Genomic DNA, 18,207 nt, shown 5'->3' on the forward strand with positions numbered 1-18,207 from the left:
AAGAAGCCTTATGTGGTCACGAAAGTAGCTTCACTATACTGAAAAGCTTTGATGTTGAAAACTGTTGTTAAACCATGCACGTTAACAGGAAATGTAGTTAAACTAGTAATGCCACTGCTTGTAATGCCGCTCCTGGCCAGCACTGACTACGTTTACATGCAGTCAATAACTGTTTCAAAACCTGAATATTGCCAACATTCGGGTTTAAAGGCTATGTAGACATGCACATAACCCTAAATACTATATGCTCTTATTTAAACATTTTTAAAAACCTGAATAAGACCCCTGGGTTACACCTTTTCAAACACAAATACGTGGTCATATAAACGCATAACGGGTACCTCCATTGCACGGAACATTCAACCCCCCTGTATGTCACTGCGTATGTGCAAATTGTGTGAACTAAACTTCTTAGTAAAGAACATAACACAGATGTATGCAAATTAATCAATCGTTAAGACACTTAAATAATCAGAGAACATATTTCTCTTAAAGAAAGTTTGAGAATTAGAGAAGGCGTTTCCCATCAGTCTTTGTTGTCTGGGTCTTTAGTTTTCACTCAGAAATAAACACTTCTTAAACACTAGATCTATACACATGTAATCCTTCTCAATGAACATCTCTGGGCCTCTGTTAATGTGTGGTAATGATTTTGTCATCATCCACCACCACCCCAGCCTGTATTTTGCCATTTTGTTGTGTTTTGCCATGAGAGGGACGTTTGTGGGCGGAAAGTCTATGTTTACCCCTCCAGCCAATCACAGAGCGGGGGGCGTGTCGCTGAAGGCAGGCGCAATGTTGACGAGAAGAGTGGGGGTTGAGCCATGGGAGGAGTCCATTTTGAATTGGTTGTTTACAAACACAAACAAACTAAAGACCCCACCTTTAAGTCTTTTGAAATGTTGGCTAATTTAATGAAATGTAAAAGGCAAAAGCAGTCTGCCAGACTAGTTAATGTCCGCTTGACTTGATTGCATGTGCTAACATTAGTGGTAACCCAGGTGATTAGAATTTTTAATCATAATTAATAGCATGACTTCACGATTAATCACAAATTTTATATCTGTTCTAAACGTACAATAATAACAACAATTCTATGTTTTCATACTCTTGTTAACAAAAGTGGGAAAATGTTAAACTAATAGAAATAGTTCAAATGAATTTTTGTCAATGGCAGTGAATGAGTTAATAACCGTCTATTATACATTGTTGCTAAATGTTGCTACTTCTCTCTCTACTTTTTCTCTATAGTTGCACTACAATACAGTATTGTCTACTGCATTGTTTGACTGTATTTTTATTGGCCTAATTTGTTACTTGTATATTAATTAGTTGCGTTTTTATTGAAGTTAGTATTCCAAAGCTTGAGCCAGGGACTTTGACTGCAAATTAGCTGAAGCTTGAGGGTGCAGACAAGCGGGTGTAATAGATGGATCATGGATAGATAGATGGATGAATGGATGTGCACCATGCTTATAAAAAGGTCACGTGTCGAGCCGGGAACAGGCTACTGGCAAGTGAAAAACAAAACTAGAAATTTCATATCACATCACAAATTAACGGGTGACGTAAAGGAGAAAATAGTTTGAAGGTGATTAAGAAATGATCGATTGTTACCTAACTTTTCCTGCTATACGACTTTAAGTTATCGGGAGCAAACTCCTCCCTCCTGAGTTGCTCTGCTGTCATGCATCGGAATGACAAAACCCGAGTGCGGTTCGATGCGGAGGAGCTGAAGTTGACAAACATATTTGTTTTGCCTTGAAAAAACGCACGTTTCAAAGGTGGATACGGTACACGTCAACCCGGACTCACCTAGCCGTCGGTGCATCAGTGGAAGGCTCACTCTCCCCGCTTGATGGGAAGAGCGAAGCGGAAAAAAGGGGAAACGCTCTCCGCTCAGCTCATGCGCCAAGCGGAACGCACGTCGCGGGGCTCCTAGTTTACGGGTAAAATGTAGTGTGTCGCCGCGGGCAAATCGGAGCATGTAGAAAAAAAGCCACCCAAGCTCGACACCAAGCGCGATATGTCTAATGTGACGGCGAGTAAGAGCGTGGAATGGCTGCAAGTGGAGTTGGAATCGGGCGCCACTTCTGTGCTCCTGCTCGACTGTCGCGCACACGAGCTGTACGAGTCGTCTCACATCGAGGGCGCCATCAGCGTGGCCATCCCGGGCCTGATGCTCCGCAGGTTCAAGAAGGGCAACATCCCCATACGGACCATCATTCCCAACCACGAGGACAAAAAGAATTTCACGCGGCGATGTCAAACGGACACGGTGGTCCTGTACGACGAAAGCACCGTCAGCTGGCCGGACAGCGGAGCCCCGTCGTCCGTTTTGGGGTTACTTCTTCAAAAACTGTGGGAGGATGGCTGCAAAGCGTATTACCTGGAAGGTATGTGTCGAAATAAGTTACTTTGAGCGTGTGCTAACGTGTCGCTAACTCGAGCTGCTGTTAACTAGTGTAAACTTGGAGAGGTAAACACGCTTATGTCACTTATATCAATCTGAACTAAAAGTAGTAGTAGTGGTAGTAATTCGTCATTAAGGCGAGGGTAATTGTTTTGGTGCTTGTTCTGTTCGAAGAGACGCCAAAAGTTTTACTGCACGTTTAAAACGTTTTTTTTTTAAGCCGCCTGCTGTTTATTTTTTATTTATTTTTATTTTTATAATGTGTATTGTTTGTGGTCCTATTGGTCCCATCAAAATACGACCAAAGTTTACTGTGTGCTTGTTTGTAGGCTCCAACGTTTTTAGTGTGCCATTGAGATTCTCAATTAAAATTCCAAAATGGCTACGCTGTGTTTTGCTGCGCTGGAGCAAACATGCATTTCATGAATGGTCTGTTAGGGTAACCGGATCTACTTGTGTACTACGTCACTTCACTCCTATGCCGCTGCAATCTTCACTGAAATACGTTGTAATAATTTGTATTCTCTAAACCAGGAAGCTGATTTTTCTCATGTGTGTTGTTTTGGCTCTCCTCCAGGTGGCTTTGTAAAATTCCACACCGAGTACCCAGAACACTGTGAGACGCTCCTCGACAGCTCCTGTCCTAGCTCCTCTCCTCCGCTCTCCTTTCTGGGGTTTGGAAATTTGCGGATCAGCTCAGACTGTTCTGATGGGGAATCTGACCGAGAACCCAGCAGCGCCACGGAGTCGGAGGAGAGCCCCCTCCCCAGCAATCAGCCTGCCTTCCCGGTCCAGATCCTTCCTTACCTTTACCTGGGCTGTGCCAAAGACTCGACCAACCTGGATGTGCTGGGCCAATACAACATCAAGTACATCCTGAACGTCACACCCAATCTCCCCAACATGTTTGAACATGACGGACGCTTCAGGTACAAACAGATCCCCATTTCGGACCACTGGAGTCAAAATCTGTCCCAGTTCTTCCCAGAGGCAATATCATTTATAGGTAAGTGTGCATATACCACCTACTCCCGCCTCCAATTGAGTGTTTTCCTTTTGTTTGTTATCACAACGACGTGCTATTTGTAGTGTTACATTTAATTAAACTGGATAGACCTCAGTGTTTTTAATTCAGGATGTTTGTTACCACTCAGTACTCTTGAGTTGTCACCGATCCCAAGCACCGATACCACTAATACTTTTGACACATAAAATTAAATATTAAAAAACAATGACCGATATTTTTAAAGAAAGACCTATATAATTCCCAATAAAACATTTTCCCCAATTGCATCTAATTAATGGCAATTTCTTTCTTTCTTTCGTTCCAATCTTTTTTTCAATTTGTTCATAAAATACACATTTTGTAACACACAATGAAATGAATTTAAAAACATAAATAAATCTAAATTAATAATCCAGTGGCCAGAAAAAGTCCCACTCAAAATATGTGCTTGTAAATTTTAATCTGCATCTTTCACACTTTCCTGGTCATAAAAAGGCCACAAGGCCGTTGGGAGTACTTGCCTTATCGGCCCGATACCGATATCTGGTATCAGTACTCTCCCATCTCTATTTTTAATCATAAATGTCTCATGTAAAACATGACTCTTCATCAGCTCGTGTAATTCCCACATGGTTGTTTATACCGTGCATAATTAATTGGGTTGAATTTTTCAGAGTGGAATCTAGGGTTTAAACTTGATTCCAAATTTGCTACAGGACCGTTGTGTTCAAATTGTGTGTATTTTTATCAGTACTTGAGATCTCTCCAGAGGCTTTTCTTGATGACAATTTTTTTTTAAATTCATATTATGTAGTAGAACCAGGTTGAACTTGTTTTTGTTGCAAATAGTTTGGTTAACTTTTGGTTATCCGGTGGGATACACTGTTATCGTCTATGACTATTTCATACTGTAATAAAAGGAAATGCTTAAACTTAACTAGAAAGATGCCATTCTAATATTGCAATGACTGTACGCAGCACAACAAGATAAATAGCTAATACTGTATTTGCTTTAACATTTCTCCAAAGCTGACAAAGAGTGCAAGTGTCTGTAAAGCTGTGAAAATGTTGAGGAATGGGCACCAAAACAGGAGTTAAGAACTTTCAGAGAGAGATTAGCCCATTCCAGAAATGATCATATTTACAATACCGATAACAATCCATTCACTGCATTTTCTTCTTTTTTTTCATGCATGTCAAACAAGTTGTTGCACCTGTGTTTAACTCATTCACTGCCATTGACGGCTATAGACGTCAAAAATTCATTTGAACTATTTCTATTAGTTAAAATTTGTTCCCACTTTTGTTAACAAGAATATGAAAACCTAGAAAAAATATTGTACATTTAGAACAGATAAAACATTTGTGATTAATTGTGAGTTAACTATTGAAGTCCTGCAATTAATTACAATAAAACAAATTTATTGCCTGACGTGATAAAAAAAAAAAAGAGAAAAGATTATTAAAAACTAGGGGCGTCAGGCGATTACAAATTTTAATCGTAATTAATGGCATGACTTCACTAGTTAACTCACAATTAATCACACATTTTATATCTGTTCTAAATGTACAATTAAAAAATTCTAGGTTTTCATGCTCTTGTTAACAAAAGTGGAAAAATTGTTCAAATGAATTTTTGACGTCTATAGCCGTCAATGGCAGTGAATGAGTTAATAATAATAGGTTCAGACAACAATACATTGTTACTGGGAAGGCTCACATAACTGTGTTTCCAATTCGACCGATGCTCCGTAACCTCGACTGCTCTCAAAACCGAAGCTTGTTTGTCAGTTTCATGAGAGGTTCAGGGCTAGATCCAGGAAGGAAGTGGCACTTCCACTCTGTGCTGCGTCTGATTGCAGGGTCACAAGTTAGTCTGGAATCGACCGGATGTTTGCTGCGTGTTTTGTTGATAGCCGATGAATTCCCAGCATAAGTCTCGAAGCTTTTTCTGTCCTCCTTAGAGTGTTTACAATGGTGTGATTGTGCCAACAAGCCGCTTGTTTTTGACTTCTTGAGTCACATTGCCGAATGAAAATATTCATTAGAATGTGCTAAATGTGCTGACGGTGGCTTTCTCTTCCTCTCCCAGACGAAGCTCGGTCTAAGCAGTGCGGCATCCTGGTGCACTGTCTGGCTGGCATCAGCCGCTCTGTTACCGTCACCGTGGCTTACTTGATGCAGAGACTCAACCTGTCGCTCAACGACGCCTATGACTTTGTCAAGAGAAAGAAGTCCAACATTTCCCCCAACTTTAACTTCATGGGTCAGCTGTTGGACTTTGAGCGGACGCTGGGGCTGCACAGTCCCTGCGACAACCGCTCCACCAGCGAAGAGCAGCTCTTTTTCACCACGCCGACCAATCACAACGTCTTTCAGCTGGACACACTGGACTCCACATGAACGTCACAGACGTCGGTGGTGTTTGTTTTAGCTGGTCAGCTTCCTGACTTCTCTGCAACTTCGGCAGAGGACAAGCCATATTTGAGTCGGTGTCTGATGCCTTATTATGTAATACACGGAGAAATGTGTTAATCAGTATGTGACATTAGTATGTGGTCATGTCATCGCCATAATAGCCAGAACATGCACAAATGAGACTGTTAATTTAAAAAAATTAATGTAAACCAGCTTTCTTTGACTGCTGCTTCGATGGTCTTAATAGAATCTTTCCCAATCCCGAATGAGGAAACTGAGGGAAAATAAGCTACTACAGTCATCCGGCCTTGAATTTCTGTCCAACTTCTTAATTCTGTTGGACGTTCAGCTGTTGTGCAATTGAAACAAGCCGCCACAGAAGCCAGTGGGTCATGTTTTAAGTCGGAATGTTCTCACTCGTGTTTTTTCTTCTTCTTTTTTTTAACAACAGGAAGGTAAATGTAAGTGGTTGCATACTGCAAAATGACATTTGAAGCATGTAACACTGCTATTCATTCTGTTAATCACAGAAGACTGATTTGCATGATTGTGTTCCACATACCTTGTTGTTTAAAAACAAAACAAAAAAAAAACTTAACTTTGACCCCGGGTAACTGGACCAAGGTTTAGCGTCTCTTAGAGCCATGTTAAGAAAAAAAAAAAGTGTAACATGAATTCTTACACTAAACACATACCAGACTGATATGCGCCTTGTTTTTGTACTCCTGACAGTATTCGGTCTGGAGCACCTGGCGCATAATTAGCTGTCTACTTGGCCCACGGGCCTCCCAGCTAACGAGCGAGACTGACACGTGAGAATGAGTGAAAGTTGGACTAACGTGTTCTTACCTCACTGAGCTATTTTCAGGGATTTTTGTAAGCATCTCTATCATGTCGTGGTTTCTCCAAGTGCATCTAAGGGCTGTTTTGGTTGCTACCTTTGTAAAGATGTACATACGGCAAATTGTTACTCTCAAGAATAATGAAGGATCGAACAGTGACCTGATTCTGACCCTTATATATAGTGTATGTTTAACTAAAATGTCCAAAGTATTCTGTACAAGTTTATATAACAAATATATTGTATATTTTTACTTGAATATGCTCTTGTCTGTCTTTCTTCATTGTTTTTTTTTTTTTTTAATAACAAGCTGGGCTCTCATGTCAGACAACAAATACTAAAAGCTAAATTGTTCATACTCTTAAAAGTGTACTGTAAAATTCTGCAAGTGCACATTAGCATCCTTTTTCTTTTCTTTTTTTTACCCATTTTCACTCCGCATTCCGGTTTCATTTGTGCAACGGCACTCTGAACCTTGCCTCTGAATTTAATACACAAAATATACTTGGGGAAGTGATTCTTCCTTAATAGTGTATCCATTGTGCCATTTAGCCAGTTAATACCTGAGTACTTTCTCTTTCTGTCATATAATCAACTCAAGCGGAAAATATGGTCCAGTAAATGAGCTTACATGACAAAAGTTACGCAAGAGTGAGAATGTGTGTGTGTAAGGAAGGAGGAATGTTCTATGATCTATGAAGCAATTAATTGTCCATCAGGATTTCATGCTGTGCTGATGCTGTATTAGTTCCAGCGTCAGGATTGATATGCTCGAGAAACTTACAGTATACACCAGCCTTCAGCTTTTGCAGCAACTGTACGGCGCATGAAAGGGCATGCCTGGCAACATGTGAATGTTGAGTAATGGGCTTTTCCTGCAAGACTCAACCTGGCAAGTCACATACCTGCAGGCCAGATCTGTGATTAGGCCTGAAAAGACAGCGGCACTAAGGTATAGGCCACAGAACGATGCAGCTCACGATAGGACTGGCGGGCTTTCTTTGATTTTTATTCAAGGGGAAGTTAATCCAAAATAACATTCTTGGCAATAATATGTTATATGTGACTCCACTAGTCTAAACATGACATTCTGATTAATATTACATTTGTAGAATATGAGTTAAGCAGCAAAGTCCAGCCATTTTTATCCATCTCGGGGGGGTCATTTTGCCAACAGTTGCTCAGGTCTCAGGTAACAACCAATCACAGCTTGGCTTCAGAAAACAGGTTAGCTGTGATTGGTCGTTGCCTGAGCAACATTGATGTCATCTTCAGTCAACAGCAAGTGGCAAAATGGCCGGCACCGAAGATGGACAAAAATGGCTGGATTTTGCTTCATAATTCATATTCCACAAATGTAATATTAATCAGAATGTAATGTTCAGACTAGTGAGGTCACATATATAACATATTACTGTCAAGAAATGTTTAAGGTTAGCTTCCACTTTAAGTGACCTACCAGATTGTCAATCTAGAGACCAGTCTCTGGATGCCATCAATTAAGTAAATACATCAGGTTTCGGGACAACGCAGCTTCCCCTAAATAAAATGTTTTCATTGTTCGTTCTGACATTGTGATGACCGATGATTGAATATGATGTTCGGCATCTATATTAGCATTGTATGGGATGGGGTCCACTTCCAAATGTAGTACGAAGATACGAGAACTGACTAAACCGTTAATCCACCCCAAATAAATTCTACGGCAAATGTGCTTGCTCAGCACTCATTGTTGTGGAAGCAGATGTGATGGGATTTGAGTTGAGTGTCAAGGCCCATTCGCAATGTGTTTATGTGATATAGAAGCCAGTCGGAGCTGGTTCACATCTGCTGTGGTTCTAAGAGCATACTTAGCATACTGCATGGCTGACAGTATGTTCACAGCTGCTTCTTCCTGAATTGCACAATATTTGGAAGAGAAATATGTTTATTCAATTTTATGAATAGACTCGGTCATTTTTTTAAAGGAGGGCAAGTAACTGTTGTTAGTTTGAATAATGTCATTTCTCTGTGGACTCCCTTGCTTGTACAGCAGATGTTCATGCCGGGGTAATCCTAATCTCACTACACGGTGAGCGCTACATCTCTAACATCATGACACTGAGGAGCGATGACATCATGTGTGTCTGTCATCATTTTTGTAAAACGCCACTTTATAGGGTCAGTTGGATGAGCGGGATATCTTCCATGTTTTCTACAAGTCGTGATGGCAGCTGACATGCCCTAAATGGAGTGCCTTGAATACTTTTAATGGTTGTGTTCAATGACAGGAATAGCTCTGCCTGTGCTGCCATTGAGTCATCTATATTTGCATGATTGGAATGTAGATGGCTTAATCTCCTTTTATTTGAGATTAAAGTCATTTTCAGTACTTCATTCTTGCCAATATGTGTGATGGATTAAACAGATCTGGAATCAGATTCCCCCTGACACTGAGAGGACGCATTTAGAGGCTGTACAAGGCACAACTATGTGTAAGATTTTGTCACCATACTATAAGATTAAATGTGATCCTATTTGAAGACATCCATCATGTCGTGTAATATTACAGGGCCACATTGCATTCCTATTTGATATACAGTAAATAATGTATCTGCATCAAAACAACAACAAAGTGAAATGTCCTTGGAGGGTAATGTACAATTTGTGTCACTTTTGTCCAAGAGAAAATAGGTCATGTGTGAGGCAGAGCCACATGGAATCCTACTAGCGGAGCGATGCGCCCATCTGTTACTACCAGAAGTCTCAATTCAGGGCCAATTCCACCATCCGCCGCTTTACAGTAGACTGAGCTCACAAGTGTACGGGAACAAATGTGTGTGTTTGCACTCCAATCCGTAGCCAAGCCAATGAAAGGGAACATTGGTGTTGTCTAACATGGCCGACTCGATGCTACACAACACAAAGGTCATCTGTCTGTCATGTGTTCTTAGCTTGGGAACAGTGCAGGTCCGGGAACTACCATGTCATCTGCTTTGTTGTTACCTTCACACAACATGCTGTATGGAATGGATACATGAAGCCAAAAAGCCAGAAAAAAAAAAAGGGACTCAGGATGGTTGATTTTAGCTGCTGACAAAAAAATTATGTTTAAAACTACACCACGTTGATATTGTTAGGGATTGAGAGAAATTGCTGAATTGTTCAAATCTGACCTCAGCAACTGAGAAACGTCTTTCACATAGCTACTTCAAGCACATTTGGCCACGTAGAATTTCAGTCAAGTTTTGGGTTTCCTCCAGGATCATAATTCTTGGAGGTTCAAAGATGACAGAATTCTGTCACACTTCAGAAATTGAATTTTTTTTCTGAGCTAGACCTCAGCTACCTCTGATACCGCGGTTTTGACGGAGGTGGGCGCGTCAATGAATTTTTAGTGTCTGCCCTTCGCCGATTGTCAACAGTCCCTTCCGTCATCGACAATCTGTCAATACTTCGAGCCGGACCAAATTGTAATCATCACTACGTCATTCGTCATTTCACAGAAAAAAATGGGGTCCGTCAATGTTTACGTAATTCATCAGCAAAATGGCCGTACATGTAACTGCCGCGAATATCGCCGCACAAAGCCAACAGTCTCAATAGTCAATACTTTCCCTTTTTAGGACCCTTAGCTGTTCAATAACCTGCCTGATTTAATATGGTGCACCGGAAGACCCATAGCTGTCTAACGACATCCCTGATGTCAAATAAACAAACTGAGCACTTGCATAAACGTTGCAGTAATGATTAATTTACAACAGGGGGAAAACATTATCATTGCGGTCTGCAGTCACCTCACACGAGCTCTACAACACGGCCAGCTATCAGTATTGGGATGGAGCCACAAGAGAGAAGGCTTGGAAAATAGTGTGTGAGTAAATTAGCATACCTGGCAAGTGTATATTTACTTGTTTACTGAAGGAGAAAAAGAGTGGCTCGGCTCAGTCCCAGGAAAGAAGTGGAAGTAATCTGCGGTGTGTCAGCGAAGTGAATGTCCGTTAATGTTTCCATCATTCGTCGGCAAAATGATCTGCTGGATCTGTTATTGATGTTTACGTTGATGAACAAAAACTTACTTCTGGTAATGTTTAGTCTGTCCAAAGTTTCTCGTCAATTGTTTATCCTCAACAAAGTGGGCATCCATCATTGACCGAATGATGGACCTTCCGTCAATATTGATGGAATGCCCACCTTTGGGTTTTGATATCCTTTCCTGATTCAATGTTTGAAAATCATTAGTTTTTTATGACGACTATCATATAAAATCCTTCAGGTTCTACTCTGATGCTATGAAATAATGCCTGGCTGGAAGTTTTGAGATCAGGTGAGAACTGTAAACTGGTTAAGGTGCATGGGAACAAAAAACTGATGCAGTGCAGTATGTCAGAATGAGACAGCAGGAGATGTTTGTTAATAGCATCCTGTTGAAAGGAAACAAACTAAGTGCATAAATTATCTGAATTGTATATTTCTTGCAGCATATAACAGGATTTCCCTTTTGACTGGTAAAAATAGATAAACCCTCCAGTGGTACAATCAAGCTAAACAATCATCGTCATTCATTTGAATCAATGAATAGTTATTGTGGAATTTGCAAAATCTGTGTCTTTGGGGCTGGCTGTTGTGTGGGCCATTATGTCCTGGCCGTGCAGACACAGTACTTCAGTGTTCTCAGCACCACAAGTGGGATGGAGCTTCACGATACAATATTCTGTCTGTTCAAGCTGGATTCGCAGGCCTTCCACTCTCTCTTTGTGTCATCTTCCACTTCCTTGTTGCGTATTTATGACAACTAAAACAGCCTACCACTTTCTCAACAGAAAATGGAACTTGTCCAACTTGCAATATAATAATTCTATGCTTCAATAAAACATTGCCTTGGTCGGAAGTGATTAACTCATTTACTGCCATTAACGGCTATAGACGTCAAAAAATCATTTGAACTATTTCTATTAGTTTCACATTTTTTTCCACTTGTGTTAACAAGAGTATGAAAACCTAGAAAAAAATTATTGTACATTTAGAACAGATATAAAATTTGTGATTAATCTTGAGTTAACTAGTGACGTCATGTGATTAATTACAATTTAAAAAATGTATCGCCTGATGCCCCTAAAAAGAAAAGAAAAGGAAAGATTATTAAAAATTAGAGGCGTCAGAATATATCTTTTTTAATTGTAATTAATCAAATAATATTGACTTCAATAGTTAACTCACGATTAATCACAAATTTTACATCTGTTCTAAATGTACAATAAACAATTCTAGATGGTCACACTCAAAAAAAAACATGAAACTAATAGAAATAGTTCAAATGAATTTTTGACGTCTATAGCCGTCAATGGCAGTGAATGAGTTAAACAGCACAGCAACAGAAACGATTACTTCATTCTTTTTAGTAGGTGAAGTGACACTTTCCAACACGATGTGATATGAGAAGCCAGAAAGACAGGAACCGTCAAGGGAAGGCTTCCTGCGTGGGTGGCAAAAGGAAGATATGAATGGTTAACACCCTCATTCACATTGTATCCGGGCTCGTCTTCACCCGACAGAGGATTTTGTAACCCTTTTATTGCGCTATAAATCATACAACGCTGGGAGGAGGTTATAAAAGCATCACATTGTTGGCACGGCTCAGTTGTAGCCCAATTTCATGACGTGTGAATACGAATGAATTACTTATATAAAAATATTTTACAGAGGAGTGCACTTTATGAGTGCGTGTGTGTGTGTGTGTGTGACTCAACTTTACCCGCTAATCACACACGCTGGTTGAATAAACCTGAATGAAATCAGTTACATAAGGGTGAAAGTATGCTGTATATATTGCTGTTCACTATGCAAATCCCTTTTATCCCATAGGCGTCACTCCTCCCTGTGGCCGCACTGGGCTCATGCTACCTTTTATGTCACTGGAATCCAGTCCACAGTGGCGAAGGTGCCTCCTTAAACTGCAATGTGCGATAATAACATCCAGCATGAGTCATCAGGCTGAGCTTGCGTAAGAGCCTGCAGCTTGTGGCGCCACACCCCAGATTCATTCACACACTCCTCCGCTGCTGCCCGGCCTCCCATTGATGGCGGGGAGAGCACCACTCGACCTCTTGCACACAGCGCGCACCAGCTTAGCGACTTTACAAATGCACTCTGTGAGCAGAGGAAGCGGAGCCAATCGATGCGCTGTTGTTTATTCACCAGGCCGTCCATGGCGCAGCTGTGCTAGTACGCAGGACACGGGCCAGTGGGACTGAAAGGCGTTGACAGGACCCTCAGGGGAGCTGAGATGATGGCGGGCAAACCGTTGTCACCAGTCAGACCACTGATATCATCAAATACACTCATCTGATCCCATTCTACTTAGTCACTGTCATCTGTGCTATTCCCTCCAATGAATTAAAGACCATAATATTTTTTAGAACCTTCTCCCCCCCAAAAAAAGAAAAAAAAGCTTTTTTTTTCTTTTAAGCATTGACTGAGATTTGGGCAGTGGCGTAGTTATGACTATTTGGGGGGGGGGGGCAAACAGAAGCCCCCTTAAATATTCTTAAGTCACACTAAATATATATATTTTTAATTTAATCATAATTTTAAAAATAATCCACTAGACCTCATGAGTGCCTTTCCAAGACTTGTCTGTCAGCATTTCCTCAACATTTCCAACATGTTGATCACAACCAAGCCTGCCAACTTCAATATTCACAGCTGAGTAGCTTGGTAAATTATTCCCCTCAAAAACATTAGGCCAATCAACGTGGAGGATTTTTGTGAACATTGAAGTCGTTTGGGGATAGCTAGAGACGAATGCCTATCAGTATGGACGGTTATTATTATTTAACATTGTTTTCTTCTTATTTATTTTACAATTACATCAGATTGTCTAAACCAGAGGTGTCCAAACTATAGCCCAGGGTCTATTTGCTGTCCATTCCCTAACAGCCCGCGGCATGTACTAAAAATAACGTTTGACATGCCCAGCAATGCTTTTTTGTTTATTTTTATGGGTGGGGTTAGGGTGGGCAGCATTAGAGTTATCGAAAAAGTAGAGAGACGTGAGTAATGGAGAGGGACTGCCACTACTACTAAACTTTTCTAGATATGCAATGACAAATATATTTACAGCTAAAATAGTAGCTGAATTTCTCTTTATAACACCGTGGAGATGATAATGCAGTTTGAGAAACTTTTTTTTTGTGTGTGTGTAAATATCAGATTTTTGAATGTATCATATGAAGCATGGTCAGTTTAGATTCAGATTGCTCTTGTTTTGTTCTGAATGTGTAGATGGGATTCAGCAGCTGCTCAGGGGAGGGGCAAACTATTCAAGTGGAATACAAAGTGTGATACATAAAACCTTTAAAAAAAAAATCCTCAGCTAGTTGCCATGTCACGTTTAACAGAAAGCCTTGTCTTAGTAGTTTTTCAAAATAGCTACATTGTATAAACAATGTTTAATTGCTTGCTTGCTTGATTGATTCATGTTTAATAAGTTAAAGAAGAAGAAAAAAAATTCAGCATGAGGCCCTCGTAGGAAAAAGTCGCCCCTAATCTAAACGTTGTATCCCTGAATGTAGTTTAAGCTGCATTGTTATTTTGACAGCCTGCTCTTTCACTTTGTTTAACCTCCTGGGACCCAAGCTTTTGTTTGGTCCAAGAAGCATGAATATAATGTCCTCGCACGAGTATTCCGGTTTTCAGGAGGTGAAGACTTTCAGTGCAGCGTCTGAAACGTAATGCTATATTTCTAATCAAAATGACAACACATATCAAAGTGCTTGTAGGAGGAGTCAGGTCACCACCTGTATTTAAAAAAACAACAACTGGGCATGTACCGCATGGCTGAGGTTGGGCACTGCCAGTATCATGGCACGGTTTGCTGTCCTGATTTTGAAAGGTCAACTAAGCAGGATTAGTTGGAGGGGATAAGAAAGAAGGAGGCAGAGAAATAAGAAATGCCTCATCTGCACATTAGAATGTAGCACTGCAGCTGGCAGTTAATACAAAATATGTAGCGTTCTATGTATTTTTACTTTTTCCTGTTAAATGTTGTGATATAAAATGTCTCAAATGTAATATATGAGATAAATATGAACCAGACAAAACGCAAAATAGTCTCTCATACGGACAACTCTCTTGAGTTGATTTGTTTTGATTTTTGACTTACGAGTTAAGACTCAGGCTCATCATGTTTCAGAGGAAAGCATGTCTTAAAAACGACGATGCTTTCACTATGCTGGTTTACAATTATGGACAAATTGATATGTTGTGTGATTAATCTAAACTGTTGTACTTTGTTGATACAGTATCTTGTTGTGTTGGGGTCTGCTTTAAAAAAAAATGTTTTCTTCAGTTTCGAGTTAAATACTATTTATGAGACACGACATAATAACTGGTTTTGTAAATATGTGTTGAAATATTTATTGTAAACATTTATTTTTAATATATTTCATGTAAATATTTCATACATTGTCTACTTTACAAATTCACAAAAAAAACCTTTACATTTATTATTCTATCTATGTTATTAATTGGTTAATTAATTAATTTATTTATTTATTTAACAGAAAGCAGACTTTTATTTATTCTCACAATACTACATGTAAATAATTATATATGCTAATAGAACATCTAGCCAAATCAAGCCAGCTTTATTTATATATCAGCTTTGATACATAGAGGCAATTCAGTGCTTCACATAAATCAAAAGATATAAGCAACACGTAAACAACAAATTCCTTAAAATCATATATATATATATATATATATATATATATTTATATATCAGGAGAGGAAAGCAATGCGCCATTAACACTGTGTATAGTGGAGATGGGGTGCTTCTGACCTCGGGACGTTGTGAATCGGTGGGAAGAATACTTCAAAGACCTCCTTAATTCCACCGACACTTCTTCCTTTCAGGAAACAGGGTCTGGGGACTCTGCGGTGGGCTCCCCTATCTCTGGGGTCGAAGTCGCTGAGGTGGTTGAAAAGCTTCTCGGTGGCAAGGCCCCGGGGGTGGATGAGATACGCCCAGAGTTCCTAAGGGCTGTGGATGTTTTATATATATATATATTAGGGCACCACCAGCTGCTTACAAGGAGCCTGTCATATCTTAATCTGCCAAGTCGATAGGTGGCAGCACTGCGCCACCGCATCTTAGAGGCCACTCAGAAAAAGACACGAGCTAGAGCGTAGCCTACTAGCTAATATGCCTTGGGCTGCAGCAACCAAACGCGAACGCCGCCGCCGATGCAGCAATCACGGGCCAAACATCTGTCTTTCTGCCAGAAATGTTTAAGGCCACAAGTGTATAGAAATGCAGGCTTGCAGCTCAGCGTCATCCATGTAGCCGGTTCGACAGTGTCAACTGTCGGCTAGTGCGCTCCACAACAGCACCCGAACGAAGCGCGCGCCGTCGAAAAGTTGGACTTTTGAAATAATTCAGCGCGCCAGTCAGAATAGTTTGTGCAGAGAATGGCTGGACATTGGAGCACCGGAACAGGGGAGCTCCAGCAAGGAGGCTCTCCAGCTTGGTGTGGAACATCGTGAGGAGAAGCGGTTTGGAAAATGGATGAATGACTACTAGACGTGTTTAAAAAGTAAGTCCTAACTTTTATAGATTAAATGTAATATATAAAAACCTGCGAACAATTCAGTTTAAGAAAAGCCTCTCGGAAAGCATTGATTGCGTTCATTCATATCTTGGGGATTTATTATAGAAAGAAACATGTGGGCTGCTCTTTTCCTTATTTTTTTTCTTATAATGCAGATGCGGAGCAGCTCATCGTTCGATGTTCGGTCAAATTGGGCATAAGGTGGAGATGGCCACGGTAATGTTGTTCCGGATTGAGAGACATTTTTGGGAAATTCTTAGCAATGTATGTACAGTATGTGCAATGATTTTGAATGGAAAACTTTTGTCTGATCCCCACTTTTTACTGATAATATTTATGGATTTACCATTGATAATGCACGATAATATCGTTTTCCTGATTTAAAAAATGTTAAAGGTTAATACTAGCCCAAAAAAGAATCAGGATCCGGATTGGATCGCAACAGAAGTGGATCACCCCAGCCCTAATATATATATATATATATATATATATATATATATATATATATATATATATATATATATATATATATATATATATATATATATATATATATATATATATATATATATATATATATATATATAACAAATGAAATAAATAGGATCTAAATGAAAGACCTACAGCAGCCATACTGCAATCTGAATCTAAAGGCACCCCCTGTCCATAAAACCTAGTGATGGTCCCAATAATAAACAACAAAAAGCTATTTATTAAGAAAACGAAGCAAGCCAACTCCGGTTAAAGAGATTAAGATTGAATAAAGTGAAGGATTATATGATCAATCTATACACGATCTAATACATTTTAGTGTGGAATTTTATAGCAACAAAACAACTGTTTCCTTGTCCTGTAACCTCTCAATGAGGACAAGAAAAACACACACAGCACTGTCGTTTTGACACCAGCTGACTGCTGACATCCAGTGGTGAGCACCCTGTTACTACAGCAACTGCGTGACTCATCCATAGCGTGTTTTAAGCTATCAGCATTCAGATCGTCCACTCGTCCGCGTCCATGAATTGTTTCTTACTGCGTGTCCTGCACACGCTCACTAACATAGAGCTTTTAACTTCTACTGCATATGGAAGAATGGAAAAAAATAAATAAATGTTGACATTGCTTCTGGTAAATGTGATGCATAAGAGGTGCACAATCTAATGAGCGCCAATACAAGGGGGGGAAAATCATTATAATAATAATGATAATATACTGTATATGCTCAGATCTGTTTGATGCTACTATAAGCTTATTATTTAGCTTGTAAATTGCAGTAGTGTAGCTCTTCACTGTACGTTGGAGCTAAATGAGCTCAGCAAAATAAGGGATGGTTTATTATAGCGTCTGTCTATGTAAAAGTTTTCAAGAAAAAACATTCAATGTTCTTATCCTTATTGTGGAGAGCTCGAGTTGATCTCAACTGACTTCTGGCGAAAGGTAGACGCCATCAATTTCAAACACCGATCATCTTCAGATTTAAAAGATAACTGACACAAGACGTTCAACGCAGTTGGTCGTCAGCGCTCTCCTGATTGGCAGTTGTCATCCAATACTCCGTGGGGACCTCACACTTTTCTCGTCCTGTATAAGGACAAAGGCATGGGATTGTCAACACGAAGACAGTCACTCCAGATCCCCTAACATGGGCACTAACATGATTAGACATAAATAGCTCCTGTCTCAATAGTGTGCGCGACTCGAGAGTCACACAGCGAGCATGTGAATCACTTGCATGCCACAGACAAGCTCGAGCAGAGGAAACAAGTGGCTCCGGCTGTGAGATCCACTTCTATAATGAGTCATAAGGCTGTAGAGCACATGTTCTTACCGTGAACAATAAAATCAAACACAACAAATAGGGACACAGTGGGCCAAAATAAAGGCTTTCCAGGAATTTTCAAGTGACCATTATGAGGAAATAAAAGGGGATGAATCAAAC

The 18,207-nt window shown here is 40.0% G+C and overlaps 1 protein-coding gene across 1 annotated transcript; it reads left to right on the forward strand.

Annotated features, from left to right (window-relative positions):
* The first annotated feature begins 1,679 nt into the window (after positions 1-1,679).
* Positions 1,680-6,937, forward strand: LOC147178426 (dual specificity protein phosphatase 7-like). Its single transcript, XM_086070040.1, has 3 exons — positions 1,680-2,396; positions 2,991-3,419; positions 5,512-6,937. The coding sequence occupies exons 1-3, from the start codon at positions 2,027-2,029 to the stop codon at positions 5,820-5,822; spliced, it is 1,110 nt and encodes a 369-aa protein (XP_085926166.1). The 5' UTR covers positions 1,680-2,026; the 3' UTR covers positions 5,823-6,937.
* The last annotated feature ends 11,270 nt before the right edge of the window (positions 6,938-18,207 follow it).

The sequence above is a fragment of the Leptonotus elevatus genome, chromosome 2 (assembly GCF_054856555.1).
Source record: "Leptonotus elevatus isolate MCC_2025b chromosome 2, RoL_Lele_1.0, whole genome shotgun sequence".
Lineage (NCBI taxonomy): Eukaryota > Metazoa > Chordata > Actinopteri > Syngnathiformes > Syngnathidae > Leptonotus > Leptonotus elevatus.